This window comes from Vipera ursinii (assembly GCF_947247035.1).
Source record: "Vipera ursinii genome assembly, chromosome: 13".
NCBI classification, from domain to species: domain Eukaryota; kingdom Metazoa; phylum Chordata; class Lepidosauria; order Squamata; family Viperidae; genus Vipera; species Vipera ursinii.
Window position 1 is genome coordinate 9422123 of NC_139526.1, and position 19545 is coordinate 9441667.

The 19545-nt window shown below is 42.9% G+C and overlaps 2 protein-coding genes across 4 annotated transcripts in view; one reads left to right on the forward strand and one right to left on the reverse strand.

The window, feature by feature from the left end:
- ALG1 (ALG1 chitobiosyldiphosphodolichol beta-mannosyltransferase) overlaps positions 1-6246 on the reverse strand; it is a 25595-nt gene extending 19349 nt beyond the window's left edge. Inside the window, exons 1-2 of one of the 3 annotated variants that reach the window (XM_083373006.1) lie at positions 5915-6246; positions 940-1017 (exon numbers count right to left, since the gene is read on the reverse strand). In XM_083373006.1, coding sequence (XP_083229132.1) covers positions 940-1017; positions 5915-6131 — 295 coding nt within the window. In that variant the 5' untranslated portion in view covers positions 6132-6246. The remainder of the gene's footprint in view (positions 1-939; positions 1018-5914) is intronic. The other 2 variants (XM_083373005.1, XM_083373004.1) reach the window with 2 other exon arrangements.
- On the forward strand, positions 6243-18350 carry LOC310646509 (UPF0764 protein C16orf89 homolog). The gene is made up of 8 exons (XM_083373029.1): positions 6243-6568; positions 10553-10702; positions 12479-12626; positions 14552-14666; positions 15229-15364; positions 16090-16194; positions 17059-17121; positions 17810-18350. The coding sequence occupies exons 1-8, from the start codon at positions 6412-6414 to the stop codon at positions 17878-17880; spliced, it is 945 nt and encodes a 314-aa protein (XP_083229155.1). The 5' UTR covers positions 6243-6411; the 3' UTR covers positions 17881-18350.
- Positions 18351-19545: the final 1195 nt, after the last annotated feature.

A 19545-nucleotide genomic window follows, 5' to 3' on the forward strand; every position in this document is an offset into this window, starting at 1 on the left:
CGGTGTCCTGGGGCCACGCAATCCCCTTTTGCGACCTTCTGACACGCAAAGTCAGTGCAGGAAGCCAGATTCACTTAACAACTGCATTCCCAAGGTTGCTTTTTCCAAGAGGCAATTGGACGCTCTTGTTTTTCTTTGAAGAGCCAAAGCTGAAGAAGCTTCTTGGATGAGAAGGGAAACAAGGAAGTCCAGTTCCCTCTTGAAAAAAGCACCTTTGGGACAACCCCGACCTGGGTGACTGAGAATCTCCATAGACATTTAACCGCTTAACAAGTGTGGCCAGATGGTAAAATGGGGCAAAATTCATGTCTTGCTTAGCAACAAAAATGTTGGGTTCAACTGTGGTCGTAAGTCAAGGACCACGTGTAGCTGAAAAGCCTTACGAGGTGTTCAAATGCAAGGATGCCCTCAACCTTCAATGTTCTACTTCAAATTGAACACTACAAAACATTCTGTCACACCGAATGTCCTCAGACTGAAAAGGGCTGTACCTGGTGGAATTGACCAGAATGCACCACAAGCCAGCCCAAGTCTTTGGATACTTCCTTGACAACATGCATCCAGCCTCCAACCTCCCCTTGAAAGCGAAGGAGGTTGTGGAGAAGGTGGACGAGCTTCACCTGCAGAAGATCCGGAAGATGGCAGATTGGTTGGACTTATTTCATCCAGGTTACAGGCCAGAGGTGGCACCGACTGTACTTGTTGATGACTAGTGCTAATACGCTTTGACCAACACTTCACTGTTTTTATGCCATTTCTTCCTTGCTGGTCTTGCCAAAAATAGCAAAGAAAGAGTCAGAGGAGGGAGATAAAAGACTGGTGAATGAAAGGATTATTCAGATCTCCCGCAACATTTCTGTACAAATAAACTTGGCCTGACTCGACATCAGTTTTTGCATGGGTAAGTACATAAATGAAACAATGCAACATGCATCCTACCTTGCCAGATTTTGAGCTCAGTAAGGGGAACAATCTCAATGTTTTCATTGCTGATGATCTCATTGTGTGGTTTTGTGCCTGAAAGAAAAGCAAATAGTGGTTAGGAGATTTTGTCCAGAATCTCCAAGAAGAACATACAGAAGCTCTGAAGTCAATTCCTCACTGGTCAATTACAGAAAAAACTTGTATAAAAACTTCTCCGGCCTCCATTAGTAACAAATAAGTGTAATACTTAAGAGCTGGAATGGGACAATTTATTGAGTCTCTAGACCAGGGGTCTCTGAACTTGGCAACTTTTAAGACTTGAGGATTTCAACTCCTAGAATTTGTCATCAATCCAGCCGGAATTCCAGGAGTTGAAGTCCACAAGTCTTAAAATTGCCAAGTATGAAGACCCCTGCTCTAGACGATGGTTGTCCAATCTTTTGACTTCCCTGAGTCAATACTGAGTGAAGAGGAATCACCTTGGGCCACATATTATATAATAATAAGTTGGAAGGGACCTTGGAGGTCATCTAGTCCAACTCCCTGTTCAGGCAGGAAACCCTATACCATTTCAGACAAATGGCTGGCCAGTCTCTTCTTAAAAACTTCCAGTGTTGGAGCATTCACCACTTCTGGAGGCAGGTTGTTCCACTGGTTAATTGTTCTAACTGTCAGGAAGTTTCTCCTTAGTTCTAGGTTGCTAATGTAAATAAACCACATAATAATATTAAAAGTTTACAATTTTGCGGGACTGAACTAATAGCTGTCCAGGCCATGTGATCTAGATATTGAATCTAAATTTCTCAGATCAGGAATCCAAATTAAAGTTTCCATACATTCACTGGATTTCACTGTAGGCTTTCAAAACTAGACCAGACAATTATTTGACTGGGATGTTATAAGTTCTCCTGTCTTGAGCAAGGGGGTTGGACTATAAGACCTCTGTGGTCCCTTCCACTCCTATGTTTTATAGAAGGTTAAGAAAGCTTTTTGAAATAATGAATAGAGATCTCTGCCCTAAATGATCTTCTCAATGTGATCTGCCTTGTGGCAGGTATCTGACCCACTTCAAAGAAAGAAATGAGTGCTGAAGACTTCTGCTGTTACTTATTATTGTGAAAACATCAGCCAGATGAAAGACAGGAACAATTATGCTTCTCTTCCTAAACAGGGCAGGTTGTTTAAAAAACAAACAAACCTCAAATTACTTCCGTGACTAATTGCATTCTGATTAAGCAGGGCTAGAGTTTACACACAAGCTTTTCAGAAATAGCTTGGCTGCCCCATCCCTTTGGCCTGGTTTTGAGATAATGGCAGCCGTAGGTCAGGTTCAAAAGAAAACATACCATAAAAGGAAGCAGGGGGACCCAAAGAACATTGTGGGAGGACATCACTGTAATAAGTTATATCTGGAATAATCTTAAGAAAACTGGCTCTTTGTTCCTTTGTTGCCTACATTTTTTTTGCCGTCAGTAAGTCTGCACACCTGATTAATTCTGCTTATTTTGGCTGTCTCATACTCCCCCTCCACCCACAAAAAGGGCCTTGTTTTTCTCAATCGAGGGTTGGCAGTTGTTGCTTCTGCAATTTTAAATACCCATAAGTGCAAATTAATTGCATCCATCAATTTTGTTGGCGATGGGCAAAAAACCTTTCAGAGATTAGATCCATGAATTCCATGGAGAATCCTAAAGGGGAAAACAACTCAAGAAGCTTGGGAAACTTTGAAAAGTGAGATAACAAAGGCCCAGTCTAGTATAATACCAACAAAGAAGAAAAATAACAGCTCTCAAAAGAAACCAGCATGGCTGCATAAAGAACTACACCAAACAGGCTCTCATATGCATCAATACTAATTTAATTTATTATTAGGATTGTCGGTCTTTGACTTTTCTTAGATCCCTGCAATAGTAGCTACTTGTGGAACCCTGAGAAAAAAATGAATTTCAACAACTGCATCAGGCTACATCATAACAAATTGACAAAAGTGTAGGGGAATACTTTCTTGAATGCACCATATTTCTAAGTAATATTTAAAATCTGAGTATATCTCAGCAAAATATTTTTTTCAAATAAATAAAACAAATAAAAATCAATATCAAATACAAATTTGGTGGAGCAGTGGGCTAATGCCTCCATAAGTAACACCAGCTGCCTGCAATTAGTGCAGGTTCGAGTCCCACCAGGCTCAAGGTTGACTCAGCCTTCCATCCTTCCCAGGTAGGTAAATTGAGGACGCAGATTGTTGGGGGCAATTACCGGTAAGCTGATTTTGTAATAATGCCGCTGGGGGGGGGGGCGAAAGCCCTAATAAGCAGGCATACACATAGAATGAAGACTATTGCTAAGCACATTGATTTGTGCTTTAGATTGTAAGCCGCCCTGAGTCTTCGGAGAAGGGCGGGATATAAATGGGATTAGAAAAAAACAACTCTCTGATAAATTGAAAGATAAAAAGGACAAGTGTAAGAATTGGAAAGAGGGGCACATAATTAAGTCAGAATATCAGCAAACAGCCTGTGCTTGCAAAGATGAAGTGAGGAAAGCTAAGGCTCAAAATGAACTAAAGCTTGCGACCAAAGTCAAAAATAACAAAAAATGCTTCTTTCAACATATAAAAAACAAGAAAAAAGTTAAGGAAATGATTGGTCCATTAGTGGGAGAAAGTGGCAAGAAGGTGACAAGCAATAGGGAGAAAGCAGAACTATTTAACTCATTTTTTGCATCTGTCTTTACACAAAGGGGAAAAAACAGTCCAACCTACCAAAACCAGTGCCATAAAAAACAAATAGAAATGCAAGTTAAGATAGGCAAAAAATGGTAAGTGAACACCTGTCCAGCCTAGACGAGTTCAAATCACCAGGACCAGATGGATTACACCCCAAGGTTCTCAAAGAACTGGCAGACGTGATCTCAGAACCACTGAACTATATTTTTCAAAGATCCTGGAGCACTGGGGAACTACCAGAGGACTGGAAGAGAGCTGATGTAGTTCCCATCTTCAAAAAAGGGGAAAAAATAGATCCAGGAAACTACAGACCTATCAGCCTGACCTCAATACCTAGGAAGATTCTGGAAAAGATAATCAAACAACAAATCAGCGAACACCTTGATGCAAAGTTATCACTAAAAGTCAACATGGGTTTGTCAAAAACAGATCATGCCAGACAAATCTTATTGCATTCTTTGACCAAGTGACAAAATTAGTGGACCAGAGGAATGCTGTAGATATAATTTAGTTGGACTTCAGTAAGGCATTTGATAAAGTAGATCACAACCTACTACTTGATAAGATAGAAAAATGTGGGTTAGATAGCATCACCACCAGATGGATTCGTAGCTGGCTGACAGGCCGTACTCAGCGTGTGGTCCTCAATGGAACCACATCTACATGGAAGGAAGTGTGTAGTGGGGTGCCTCAGGGCTCTGTTCTGGGCCCAGTGCTCTTCAACATCTTCATCAACGATTTGGATGAGGGGATAGGGAACTCATCAAATTTACAGACGACACCAAGCTGGCAGGAATAGCCAATACTCCAGAAGATAGGCTTAAAATACAGGAGGATCTGGACAGACTTGAACACTGGGCGCTATCTAACAAAATGAAATTCAATGGTGAAAAAAGTAAGGTTCTACATTTAGGCAGGAAAAATCAAATGCACAGGTATAGTATAGGTGGTACCTTGCTCAATAGTAGTAACAGTGAGAGGGATCTCGGAGTCCTAGTAGACAATCACTTGAATATGAGCCAGCAGTGTGCTAAAGCTGCCAAAAAAGCCAACACAGTGCTAGGCTGCATTAACAGAGGGATAGAATCAAGATCAAGTGAAGTACTAATACCACTTTACAATGATTTGGTAAGGCCACACCTGGAATACTGCATCCAGTTTTGGTCACCACAATATAAAAAAGATGTCGAGACTCTAGAAAGGGTACAGAGAAGAGCAACAAAGATGATTAGGGGACTGGAGGCTCAAACATATAGGGAACGGTTGCTGGAATTGGGTATGTGTAGTTTAACGAAGAGAAGAGTGAGGGGTGACATGATAGCAGTGTTCCAATATCTCAGGGGCTGCCACAAAGAAGAGGGAGTCAAGCTATTCTCCAAAGCCAATGAAGGAAGGACAAGAAGCAACGGATGGAAACTGATCAAGGAGAGATGCAACCTAGAACTCAGGAGAAACTTCCTGACAGTTAGAACAATTAACCCGTGGAACAACCTGCTTCCAGAAGCTGAATGCTCCAACACTGGAGGTTTTTAAGAAGAGACTGGACAGCCATTTGCCTGAAATGGTATAGGGTTTCCTGCCTGAGCAGGGGGTTGGACTAGATGACCTCCAAGGTCCCTTCCAACATCATCATCATCATCATTATTATTAGATCCGAACCCGAGTGACGGGCAAGAAAGGAAAGAGCTGGAAATTTGAATAAAAAGTATGCAAAACCCCTGAAAAATGGAAAGCCTAAAGTAAAATTTTAAGAAGAGACTAGACAGCCATTTGTCTGAAATGGTATAGGGTTACCTGCCTGAACAGGGGGTTGGACTAGAAGACCTCCAGGGTCCCTTCCAACTCTACTACTACTACTACTACTACTAACCCATAAGTTGCACCCCAAATATTCAAAAGGGATCCTCCTATGACCCACCCACCCACCCCAGCAAGAAGGCAGAAGCCTCATCCCATCCTCAGCCTTCAGGGGGAGCACTACAACCCCCATCCTCCCCAGCATGCCAGAAGGCCACGGACTCGCAGGATCCCACTCCCCTACTGGAGGGCGCCAGGTTGGGGAGGAACCCAGGTGAGCCCTTCCACGGCTGCGGAACCACAACTCCCAGCATCCCTCGCGCACGGCCGCCCTGGCCGGGGCTGCTGGGAGCTGTAGTAGGGCAAGGCAGCCCGTCTCCAGCTTCGGGGCGAAGGCCCTGCGGGAAGAAAGGCGGCTTTCCGGGCCTGGGCAAGCCGTCTCTCGGGGTCGGCAGGAAGATTCACCCGCGTAGCCGATGAAAGCGACGCGGCGGCCGCGACGGGCCAGCGACAAGGCGTGGTACTGCATGCGGGGGCTGCGGCCCAGGTCGCCCACCACCAGCACGGCCACGCGTCCCGCGACCTCGGCAGGCCGCTTCGGGGGCCGGAACGACCACCAGCCCCCGGCCACGAGCAGCAGCAGCAGCGCCGACCCCAAGAGCAACCAATCGCCGGCCTCCATCTTAGGAGAGGCGGCGAGAGGCCGCGCAGAGCGGCTCCTGGGCGCGCCGCGAGGCACGTCGGGACGCCGCCGCCCTGCCGCACGGGAGGACGAACTGCAGACGACAGTTGAAGGGGAGAGCGGCGTTGGAATGGAAGATTGTGTCTCGTCCTTTTTATCAATGCAAAAGCGGGGGGAGAAGACTTCCAACCAAATATGCCTTCTCGTAGAGAGTGGGAATCCAAGAGGAAGGTGTACGTTCAGGTGTGACTGCACCTGAAGGCCAGACAAGGAATAACAGATGGGAACTGATCAAGGAGAGATTCAACCTGGAAATAAGGAGAAATTTCCTGACAGTGAGAACAGTCAACCAATGGAACAGTTTGCCTCCAGATGTTGTGGGAGCTTCATCACTGGAGGCTTTCAAGAAGAAAGTGGATTGCCATTTGTCAGAAATGGTAGGGACTCCTGCTTGGGTGTGGGGTTGGACTAGATGACCTGCAAGATCCCTTCCAAATCTTTATTCTGTTCTGTTCTGTTCTATTCTATTCTACTCTATTCTTATTCCATTCCATTACATTTAAAGATTCTATTCCATTCCATTCCATTCAGAGATTCTATTCCATTCTATTCCATTTACCGTAATTCCATTTAATTCCATTTTCTATTCTACTCTATTCTATTCTACTAATCCTAGCACTGATGATGTTACCTAGTTAGGCTAATGAAAGAAAGCAGTGGTGGGATTCAAATATGCGAACAACCTGTTCTCTGTGTGGATGCTGCTTCCAGAAGTCCATTCTGGGCCTGGGCAACAAAAAATTAGCTACCGGTTCTGCCGAAGTGGCGCGAACCGGCTGAATTCCATCACTGAAAGAAATCAGTCAAGCTCAGAGAGCACCAAGGACCCCTCATTTTCAACCCTGAACTACAAATATTCTCCTTCAAGGTGTAACCCATCTAAGACCCTCCTTCCAGGGGGTTGCTGCAACAGGTGAGGAGCGGCAGAAGCTTAAGAGTTCCCATCAATTAGATTGGTGGGGTCCTTGGTGCTCTCTGAGCTTGAGTATTTTTGCAGATGCTTCAGTACCAAACTAGGTAATATCAGTGTTAGAAGGGAGTGGGCTAAACCTGTATATAAACAGAGGGGAAACCCCCACAGCCTTCTGACACTGATGATATTACCCAGTTGGGTAATGAAATGTATACACGGAAACAATCAAGCTGGGAGAGCATCAAAGTCCCCACGGTTCAACCCTGAGTTACATATATTCTCTTCTAACTAGGTCAGTGTTACTCAGTCTTGGTCATGTTAAGAGCTGTGTGTTTTTTGTTGTTGTGAATGCCACAACAATTTATTTCAACTAGGTACTAGAAATTTGTGCTGGAAATGTGAACAACATGAAGGAACATATTATGATGATGTATGGAGGTGCAAGAAAACCAGCAGTTTTTGGATCCAAACATTTGCACTTTTTCAGAAGATTTTGAAGATTTTGAAGACTAATGTACAATTGAAACTAGAGATTTTTCTTTTGGGTTCGATGAATAAACAGCTGGAAAAGAAATCACAGAACTTTGCTTACAGTAGATACCTGACAACTGATGCAAGATTGTTATTTGCTTAAAAGTGAAAAGATTCGATACTGTCTACAAAGGAGGGATGGTTGCGGAAGTTGATGAAACTTAAAGAGTGATTTGCTTATATATATATATATATATATATATATATATATATATATATATATATATATATATATATATACACTATGCACACCCACTATACATATACACTATATACACTGTCAGAATCCATTTATATCATATTCATAAATGTATGTTTCAAACATTATTCCATGGATCCTGCCATCTCCCGAGGAGGAGGGAATGGATGTGTATTGAACCGGTATTAGGCATTTCAAAGGAAAAGAGAAGCCTTTTGAACTGGGGAAACAAAAGGGGGGGCTAGCATCTGGCTTGTGTCACGGAAAAGAGCAATAAACATAAAAGGTCCTAAGTTCCTTTTTCCCACGAGAGGGATGATACGAGGTAAATGGGGGGGACTGACCAAATGGGGTTAAGGGGGATTAAACCGGGAACTCTTTATAAGGGTTTAGTTCGTGGGACAATATTAAGTCCTGTCTTGTATTCCTACAACCAAGCATGTCATAGTAAAGATTCTTTTTGGACTAGATTTGACTCCAAGAGTTTTTGTCTTCCTAAGACGTGGTTTGGGGTGGGTCCTGACATACTATATATATATATACATATAGATTATATATATATATATATATATATATATATATATATATATATATATATATATATATATATATATATATAATTTTATTGATTTTTTTCTTACATACATATAATTTTTCAACCAATGTGCTGTCTGGGTTTGAAAATGCTAATACATATTTAATTCCTAATCATTCTTTCCTCTAGACATTGATAGAATAAGTCCCAAGTTTGGTAATATTCTGTTTCTTCCTTTTCTTTCAATCTCATAGTCAATCTGTCCATCTCTGTGCATTCCAGTATTTATTTAATTATTTCTCTGGTGGTGTTTCTTCATTTTTCCAATATTGTGCAAGTATTATTCTTGCTGCTGTTGTGACGTGTAAAATCAAATATAGGCTTGTTAATTTTTTCTGGAGTTATACCTAGTAGGAAAAAATCAGGTTTAAAGTCTACATGTTCTCCCAATATCTTTTCTAACCAGGTATGTATCTTTTCCCAATAGTTCTTTGCTTTGTGACATGTCCACCAAACATGATTATACGTGTCCGAATTATGTTTACACTTCCAACATTTATCTGACATATTTTTAAAGATTTTTGCTAATCTTGCTGGTGGCAAGTGCCATCTATAAAACATTTTGTGTAAGTTTTCTTTGTACAAAGTTGACATTGTCAATTTATAATTTCTCTCCCATAACTTTTGCCATTTTTTCTAATTCTACATTATAATAAAGCAGTGATTTGCTTTATTGCTGACTGGGAAATCCTTAGGGATTTTTTGCATGAAGCAGAAAAAATGGACATGATTTATGGCCCTGGTGATTGGAAAATATTAGATAATGAAAGAAATAAAGCTTTTTTTCCAAACAGATAATTTTGTAATCCAGTTTGTATTTGCCTCAAAGAAATTGGAGACACCTTTCTGTTTATCTTTTCTTTGTCCTTTTTCCTTTTTTTCCTTTCTTTCCTTACTTTGCATTAGCTTTTTCAGTGTTTTATCTTCTTTTTTAAGACGTTCAATAACTTTTATACCACCACCCCCCCAAAAAAAACCCCACCAGTTTATTTCCTTGTCTAGGATTTGCATGTGACTCAACTCCAAATGACTTTTGAGCTACTTGCATCCGTCAACAAAATATCATCTGGCCCCTGGAAGAACTTTAATGGTTTCTTATAAAGAATGTAGAGCTGAAAGTTGGTGACTCATGGGTGTCAATCAGAGCTTCTTGGGCTGTGACGTGGATGCTTGTGTACACAAATCCTACATATAAGGTTTAAGGAGGATAAAGAGAGGTCTGGAGATTTTTCGCAGAAACTATAAAAAGCCTCTCTAGCTTTCTCCTGCCCCAATGCAAAAAATGCTGAGTTTTGTATTTTTGCTGTTGTTCTGTCTCGCAAACCTGCAGTGCTCCTCTTGTGAGGAAGATAGGAGAAATGCTATCATTTCCGCCTTGGAGAAGGCAGTTACGTTCCTGGGCGAAAAACACGACCAAGTCAACATAGACGCGGTGCTGGGATACTCTGTCTTGGAAGGTACCAGTTTTAGCCACTGCTGTGGTTGAAGGGGACGACTTGATCCCAGAGGTTATGGGTGCTCTAACGCTGGAGGTTTTGTAAGAAGAGATTGGACAACGATTTGTCTGATATTGTATAGGGCTTCCTGCCTGAGCAGGGGGTTGGACTAGAAGACCTCCAAGGTCCCTTCCAACTCTGTTCTTCAGTTAAAGGAAGCAGGGTGTTTTGTGTCCTTTGGCTGAGGGACACATGAAGTGGGAAATTGTGAGGGGGAGATAAACTGAGAAGAGGAAGACAGTGACAAGTGGGATAAAATCATGAGTGATGAACACATTTGGATGGTAACAAAAATCACAAGAACTATAGTGTTCTTGTGTTCGAAAGCTGGAGAATGAGAAAGAGGAAAGGAAAGGAGGCAGAGGCCTTTGAACTACTGATTTTGAAGAGGGTTATTGAAAGTTGGAAGGTTGGTTGGGGGACAGGCTGAAACTCCTGTGTTTTGAGGATGTCATACGTTTCCATCTCCCTCAGAAAGCACCAACCTGAATTGAAGAGCTTTGCGACGCATGACATCCCAGTCGTGTCATGCCAGCGGCTGGGCTTCTTCCCTCTCTCTTTTTACTTCCGAGAGAGAGACACACGGTGTGAACCCCATCTCTTTTTCCTCCCTCTGCAAACCTCCAGCACATTTGAAGATGGTCCTGGAGAGATGGCAACGGCAGCCGGAATTAACTCTCGAGCGGCAGAGAATCCAGCTTCTGAAGGAGAAGCTGTTGACTTTCATAGAGGAGGCAACCCAAGATGTTGAAAAACAGGATCCCATTTCCCACAAAGGTAGAAGAAGCAAATGTTATTTTCAGTAGAATTAGGTAATCATTGTTGGGAAAAGTAGGTGTCCCCCTAGGCATCGAAGATGGATGTGAATCATTTCATAAATCTGGGAAAGAAAACTTTTGGTTGCCAAGAGTTGTTCATTTAACAGCTGTGGGAGTTTGCTAGTGATGCAAACTAGAGAAGCAGTTTGGTCTAGTGGTTAAGTCACCAGGCTAGAAATCAGAAGACGGTGAGTTCTAGTCCTGCCTCAAGCCATGAAAACCAGCCGGGTGACTTTGGGCTGATTGCCAGGAGACGGTGAGTTCTAGTTTCTCCTTAGCCATGAAAGCCAGCTGGGTGACCTGGGACCAGGGCCTCTCACTCAGCCGAATTCCCCTCATAAAGTTGTTATTTTGGGGAAAATAGGGGGAAGAAGGAGTATTATGCATGTTCGCCGCATTGGGTTATTTATGAAAAGAATAAAAGGCAGGAGATTAAATAAATAAATGCCTAGGTACATACATATATGCATACGTCCTAGCATGGAATCAGGATAGCCCTGCCCAGCTCGTCTTCCATATGACTTGCTTTGTGCCTCGGATTTCTTCATTATTTTAAGCATTGGTGCATTTGTTTTATGGCTTCTGTTATACCTTTGGGGAGCATATGGCACAAAACAGCCAGAAACCTGCAATGATTTTCAACAATTGTTCTTAGAAGAGACTCTGAGAGATACAAAGGAGAGCTTGGGGACTGCATATCTACCCTGGGAAAGACAATTATCCACTTCTGCCAAAGGAATGCAGGAGATTATTTTATTCTGAGTGAGATAATTGCTCTTCCCAGCTCTGGAATCTAATTTGAAAGCCAGGGAAATAAGTCTGGGACTTTCTTGCATGCAAATATGTCTGTTCTGCCAGCAAACCAGGGCCCTGATCTGTGAAAACCAGCATGGCAGCTTGGAAAAAGAGAGGTGAAGTAGTTAAAGTTTTGGGCTAGAAGCAGATGGTGGGGAAGTCAGAGCTGAAGAAGCTTCTTCAAAGAAAAACAAAAAAATCCAGTTGCCTCGTGAAAAAGCATCTTTGGGATAACTATGACCTGAATGGCTGAGAATCTCCATAGACATCTGAGAACAATTAACCAGAGGAACGGCTTGCCTCCAGAAATTGTGCGGTCTCCATCACTGGAGGCTTTTAAGAAGAGACTGGACAGCCATTTGTCTGAAATGGTATAGGGTCTCCTGCTTAAGCAGGGGGTTGGACTGGAAGATCTCCGAGGTCCCTTCCAACTCTGTTCTTTTGTTTTTCCTGTCTAACCTTAAGATTAACCTGTGGCGTCTTATGGAGATACTCAGTCATCCAAATCATGGTTGTCCCAAAGGTGTTTTTTCAAAAGGCAACTGGACATTCTCTGTTTTTCCTTGAAGAGGTTTCGCTTCTCATCCAAGAAGCTTCTTCAGTTCTGGAGAACTGGAGTTCTGAACTGAAGAAGCTTCTTGGATGAGAAGCGAAATGCCTTTGAGGAAAAACAAAGTCCAGTTGCCTTTTGGAAAAAGCACCTTTGGGCTTAACTTGTGATTTTATGAAACGGAGAAGGAAGACTTGCTAAAACCTCCCTCTTATATTCAGGTCAGAAATCAACATACGAAAATGTCCTCCGACTCTTTTAGTGATGACGTCCATAAAATTCTGAGATTCGTTTGTCCAACACCCTCAGAAGATGGGTTGAATTATTCTAAGTCTCAAGCATGCCTAAGCAATCTTTCTGTCTTTCCCATTTGTTTTTTTTTCCCCTCAGCCTTTGCTCCGATTTTAAAACCAGGATTTTGGAAGGCCCCTCAGGAATGGAGAAAGATTAATGAGTCTATTCCTTATTCCCTAACAAACGGCCCCTGTCTGGATGAAAAAAAAAGTGATTTTTGCCTCTCAGCAGTATTAGGAACACAGTAGGTATTTTGCTTCGATTTTCCTCTTGCCTAGGGTACCTTCTCTCCCAAAACAGTTAGCCCTTGACTTACAACCACTTGCGTAACTGTTCGAAGTTGCAACGGCACTGACTTAGGGCCAGTCCTTGGACCAGCAAACATCACAGTATCCCCACGATCACTTGATCAAAGTTGGGGCTCTGGGCAACTGGCCTATATTTTTGACTGTTGCGGTTTCCCAGGATCCCCATTTGTGACCTCCCTAGCTGGCTTCGGACAAGCAAAGTCAATGGGGGGAAAACTGGATTTGCTTAATGAGTGTTTGATTTATTTAAAAACAGGAGGGGTTTGTTTACTAACTGGCAAACGGGTCATAAAATCAGGTGTGACTCCCTCAAGAACTGCATTGGTCATCAATGGGAACCGGTCAGGATTTTGCTTGTAGGTCAAGGACTGTCTGTAGATTTCCCGAAATATATTAAGGTAGCAGTTCCCATCATCCGCAAGGCTGGAATTGGGCCTGGCCCCTCTGGAGAGCAAATCAAGGACACTCTGCTCTGATGCAACAGCTAATAAGAACTGGCCTGTTCTAAGTACTAAGCAGTGTTTAGGATATGCCGATGATATTTCCCCAAAATTTTTAGAAGGGCTGTTAGCCAAAACAATTTGGTAACCACTGGGATGATCCACTCATAAACTTTGTGTTGTGGAGCACCTGTTGAATTATATACAAAGCAAGTTAATAAAGCGATAAATTGTTTGATTTAAAACTCATACAGGTAGTCCTTGACTTACAATAGCAAAAGCCCTTAGACTTATATACCACTTCACAGTGCTTTACGGCCCTCTCCATGCGGTTTACAGAGTCCACATTATTTGCCCCCAACAATCTGGGTCATTTTACTGACCTCGGAAGGATGGAGGGCCAAGTCGACTTTGAGCCAGTCAGGATCGGAAGGAAGGAAGGAAGGAAGGAGAGAGAACGGATGGGATGGGATGGGATGGGAGGGAGTAGGAGGGAGGGAGGAAGGAAGGAAGGAAGGAAGGAAGGAAGGAAGGAAGGAAGGAAGGAAGGAAGGAAGGAAGGAAGGAAGGAAGGGTAATAACAATAGACATAACACTTGGACTTATATACTGCTTCACAATGCTTCACAGCCCTCTTTAAGCAGTTTACAGAGTCAGCATATTTTCCCCAACGATCTGGGTCCTCATTTTACCAACCTCAGAAGAACAAAGGGCCCAGTCAACTTTGAGCTGGTCAGGATCAAACTGCTGGCAGTGGGCAGAAGCTGCAGTACTGCATTCTAACCACTGCATCCCTACAGCTCTTACAACTACAACTGAGTCCAGAATTTCTGTTATTAAGCAGGTGGTTGTTAAATAATTCACCCCCAATTTTATGACGTTTTACACCACAGCTATTCAGCAAATCACTGAGCTGATAAGTGAATCCCACAATTGTTAAGTGAATCCAGCTCCCCCCCCCATTTATTTTGCTTATCAGAAGCCAGCTGGAAACATCACAAATGGTGATCACATGTCCCTGGGACATTGCAGTGATGGCCTCCAAAATCTTGCTCTTTATTGAATACACTGCATTGGTATGTCGAAGCAAAACTAACTCGGAGGTTCCAGCCCCAGTTCATAGACTTAAACAATAATTTTCCCAGCCCAACCCCCAACGTCTCATGTAGTCCATATAAACAAGTTCACTCTGTTATGGGAACCGTCTGCTTCAAATCCACACCTGGTATAGTGTCCTTGAAAAGGTTTCAGGCTCTCACAGTCTTCAGCTGAATCACAGAAGTTTTGTTTCTCCATCTAATCCACTCAAAACTAATTCCTTCCCCCCCCCCTTACTCTAAACGCAGAGGCATGTAGCTGCCAAAGTTTCATCCTTGAGAATGGGCAGGAAGTCTTATCTAAGTTTTATCTTCCTTTAACAGGGAGGATGCGGATGTATGCTGGATTCCCAACAATTGCACCAGTCTCATGATAAACAGTCACTGCTATGGTTATTCGCTGTCCCATCAACTCTTTTACTTTCTGTTTGCCAAGATGGTAAGAGAGTGCCCACGTTTGCTTGTTTGTTTATTAAACCAACGTATGTAGCTGCCCAGTTTACACATGGTGACTCTGGATCATGTTGCCAGGGTGGTTAGAACGATAATCATAGGATGAAGAGGAAGGAATTTTGAATGTTCTGAGATCTTTAATCCATTTGCAAGGATCTAGGACAGGAGGGCAAAGAGTTGGGGGAGGGGGAGGTGTAGAGGTTGTGGACTTGGCTGGGGAATTCTGGGAGCTGAAGTCCAACATTTGTCCAACAGTTGACAAATTTGGGGGGGAGGGGGGAAACCTGGTATAAAGAGTAAATTTGTAAGCTCCACCTGCAGAATTTTTAAGTGCATTCATTTTTACTGCAATAATTTTATTTGCGATTTGTATTTTGAATCAGATATTTTATGCTTTAAAAGTATTTTTAAAAGCTTTATCTTTTCTTAATTTCCTTCTATCAACTCCTTTGTGATATCACTGGAACTTTTGGGTTAGCAAGAGGAAGCAATCAGTCAATAAATATTTTATCCCGCCTTTCTTTATATTCTCACCTTTCCTTCTCTAGCAATCGTGCCCTAATTCTCTCTTCCAAAATACCCAATATTATGAAAACATGTTCTGTGATTTGATGATGCAGACCAATCGCAATCTCGAAAAGAACAATCTGATCAACAATTTTGGAGACATCTTTACAGAGAATAGTAAGTGATCTGTGGGGTCCTTGGTGCTCTCTGAGCTTGGTTGTTTTCTTGCAGACATTTCATTACCCAATTAGCTAACATCATCAGTGCTGGAAAGGAGTGGGATTTGCTCTCTATTTATTTACAGTACAAGTGGCTTGCCATGTCAGTGTTGGTGGGAGTGTTGTTTTCTTCTTGGTAGTTCTTTGAATGGGTTGAATGTTCACTGTTTGATTGTTTGTCTGAGTTGGTAGTTCCTTGATTGGAACATTATTTATTGCTTGATTGTTGGTCTGGTATTAATCCTGAGGTTAATCCCTGCTTAGCTGGTGGTTGGCTGCTGGAGAGGATGTGTTCTGGCCTGTTTGTTTCCTTCTTAACTTTTTAAATTTCCTCTTTTAAATGGCGTATAAATGTTGCTTATCTTTATGTGCCTGTTGATGGCTGATTGGATTGAGTGCCAGGCTTCCAGGAATTCTCTAGCACTTTTTATTTATTTATTTTATTTATTTGATTTGATTTGATTTGTATACCGCCCTTCTCCCGAAGGACTCAGGGCGGTGAACTTAGACTTAGCTTGGACTTAGCTTCATGTAGGATACGCATAGTAAGTGATCTCTTCAAAATAAGTGGGTAATTTCCAGTCCTTTCTTAATTTTGTAAGGAATAGATCTTTTTCTCTCTCTCTTAATCCTCAACTTGCGCTAACCAGATCACCAATCAACCTGCATCTTCTTTCCTCACAGTTATGTTTTGTGGGATAGCTGGATTCTCAGATTTCTTCCAGACTTCCTGGCTTGATTACATTCTCAGCTGGCAGAAACAGGAGAATGGATGTTTCTGGATGTACAGTAAGTAGATTGCACGATTTCAGGGGCATCAGTGACTTGCGTTTTGTCCAAAAAATGTCCAGATGAGGAATATGTAGTCCTTGATTTGATGACCATAACTGAGCTCAAAATTTCCATTGCTAAATGAGGCAGTTCTTAAGTGAGTTGCACCTCATTAGCAGCCCTGGTGGACAAAATGCAGTGTTGCAGGCAAACTCTGCCCACAGCCTGGAGTTTGTTCCTGATGGGACTCGAGGTTGACTCAGCCTTCCATCCTTCCAAGGTCAGTAAAATAAGGACCCAGATTGCTGGAGGGTATAATGCAAATAACAATTCAACATTGTAAACCACCCAGAGATCGCTGTAAAGCAGGGGTCCCCAACCCCTGGTCCATGGACCAGTACCGGGATGCAGCATGCCAGCAACCGGTCCACACAAACAAGCAAAGCCCCATCCACAGAATGCAGGCAGCACACAAAACCACGCACCTTCCGGTCTGCGGAAAAACCTCTCTCCACGGAACCGGTCCCTACTGCCCAAAAGGTTGGGGACCTCGGCTGTAAAGCACTATGGGCCAATATAGAATATAGTCTAAATGCTATTGCTATGGATAAGAGCCAATGGAATTCAAGGTGGGCTGGACCTAAATCTCTTGTGGGCGTGAAAAGTCCCAAGGCCGGTGACTTTCTTGACCCCTCCTCGGATTCAGCCTGCTCATCTCCTACACCAGTGTTTTGAGTATTGAACTACTCAGGCAAATGCAAGAAAATGATAATGCATAAAAACAGAGATGCAGCATCCTGAATTTTAGGATTCGATTCCCAAAGAAATAATACTAGTCTCTTTTTCCAGCAAATTTATTCATTTCTTCTCTCAATCTACTAGCTTCTTCCGATGCTGGGGGCCAAGTGAGAAGAAGGACTAAGAGATCAGAGAAATTAATTGAAGGTAAAACTCTTGGTAGCTGGGACGCAGGAATTGGGTTTGTCTAGTCTAGTGAGCCGTGGGGTGGCGCACACATGCACTCACGCAGCATGATCGGTGGGCCTGCGCGCACGCACATGCGCACACAGCCCGACTTGCAGTCAAGCTGTGTTGTGCATGCACGTGCATGCTGGCCGGCTGCTTCTATGGCCCAGTTCCCCTCTCTCTCCCCCCCCCCCCGCCCACTTCAAGCTGCAAAGGTTGGGGATCGCTGAACTAGGGTGACCTCTGTGGTCCTTTCCTGTCACTGCACATTGTTTTTTTTTGTTCGTCAGAAAAGTTCATTTCTAACTGTACATTTCCCCTGCTCTCTGCACCTGTGGTGATAGCTTATCTGGTAACCATAGTGAATTCCATATGTTATGGTTTAAAACTGTTTTGTGCGCATGTCTAGAAAAAGTTTCTCACAGTTATTCTATTGTCTTTCACTTTGCTGTTACTGTCTGTTATGTTAGGATGTAGTCAGCTAGCTCTCTTTATAATATATATTTAGTTTTTGTAATTAAAAGATATTTAGTAAGATTATGCGTCATGTTTTATTTCCTTCCTTCATGCACATTATGCATCCTCTGAAGCACGGTCCTTCGCCCTCTACTAAGGTGATTTATACTCCAGCTCTCTGATTCTATGTTCTGCGTTCTTTTCATTGCAGGTGTCTGCTCTTCCCATAACACTGGTGTGGCTGTTGGAGCACTTGGGAGCTTCCTCTTCCACAGCTCCTAATGACGGTCCATCTTTGGACCTCTTTCTTCATTGCAGTCTAAACCCAGGTCTCTCTGGGCAACTTTCCTAAAAGAAACTTCTGACTTCATCTGAAAAAAAAAGCTTGTTCTGTTTTTCTTTTGTTTTTTTAAAGAAAGGAACCAATATTTGCCCCCACCCCGAACCTGCTTGTCTTCTAGATGTATTCAGCCATGCACCTCGTCCTGGAGCATCTTGAGCTCTCCTGGGTTTGAAATCTAGCCCCTTTCTCTCTCTCTCTCTCGTCCTCTAAAAAGCTAGAGTGGAAAAGTCTTCCGTCGGCTCTAAAATGCATGATTCCTGGCAATACTTTGAGGTGGATCCCAGGTACGAAAAATTCGAAAGTCCACTTCCAACACGCATCCCTGCAAATCCACTTGTTGATAAATTTAGACATGGAGGAAATGAGGAGGAAGAAAGGAAAAAGAAGATTTCTAGATTTTGTTACTATCGTCTAGAGGTCAATAAAGTAGATGTTCAGCATATGGGTGGATTTTATTTCCTGCCTTCCAGAAAATGTTTTCTGTCTCCCTCTTATGCTCCTGGGAGTTAAAGCACAGTCAGTTTAAGATACTTTTTGACGTTTTTTTCAGTACCTCGACTAAATGTGTTTTTGTAGCTGACCCCATGTAGCTTCTCCAACGTAATTACCGTGACTTCCATATTATAACCAGCTGGGATGTCCCGTGTCTTTCTGGAGGCTGGTGTTCCAGAGGGCAGATGCCGCAGGAGTTTGTGACAGATGGATGACGTTATTTAATCAAAAAACATAGTTGCGTTCTGAACCCGTTGTAGCTTTCAAATGGTCTTCAAAGACAGCCCAGTGTGGAGGGCCTTGCAGAAAGCGATTAGGATGTGAATGGTTTTGTGGAGGGCCTCCACAGCCTGAGTTGGGGGACATAAATCTAGGCATCAGCCGCAGTCTGAAGATCCTATACTCGTGAGTTATTGGATGGCCTTCCTAGCAATTTCAGGTAGATATTCAAAAGTTGGGAGGCAAGGATTTTGGTGTACCTCAAGTAAGCAGCCACTGGACAGAACTCTCCTTCCCCATAACAGACCCAAACCATCCTCAGACAAAGCTGCAGCACCACCACAAATTAGTTGCCCCAACATCCACAGACTCTAGAAAGAGTGCAGAGAAGAGCAACGAAGATGATTTGAGGAATGGAGAGTGAAGAACAGTTGCTGGAGTTGGGTATGTCTAGTTGAATGAAAAGAAGAACTTTCCGACACGGTAGCAGTGCTCCAATATTTGAGGGGCTGCCTCAAAAATGAGGGGGATCAAGCTATTCTCCAAAGCACCGGAGGGCAAGACAAGAAGCAACGGATGGATGAAAACAAATCAAGGAGAGAAGCAATCTAGAACTAAGGAGAAACTTCCTGACAGTTAGAGCAATTAACCAGTGGAACAACCTGCCTCCAGAGGTTGTAGACAGTATTAAACGTCAATGAGGGCTCTAAAAGGAATAGTTTACTGCCCCCATCCAGGCCCTGGCATCATCGGTCATTCGAAGACCTCTCCATAGACCTTTGTTTAAACAACTTGAGGGTTACACCGAGTTCATTTTGCAGAAAAGTGGAGTGAATGCAGAGTTCCAGCTGTTTTAACACCTTGCATTGAAAGTGTCCTGAATGGTATCTCAG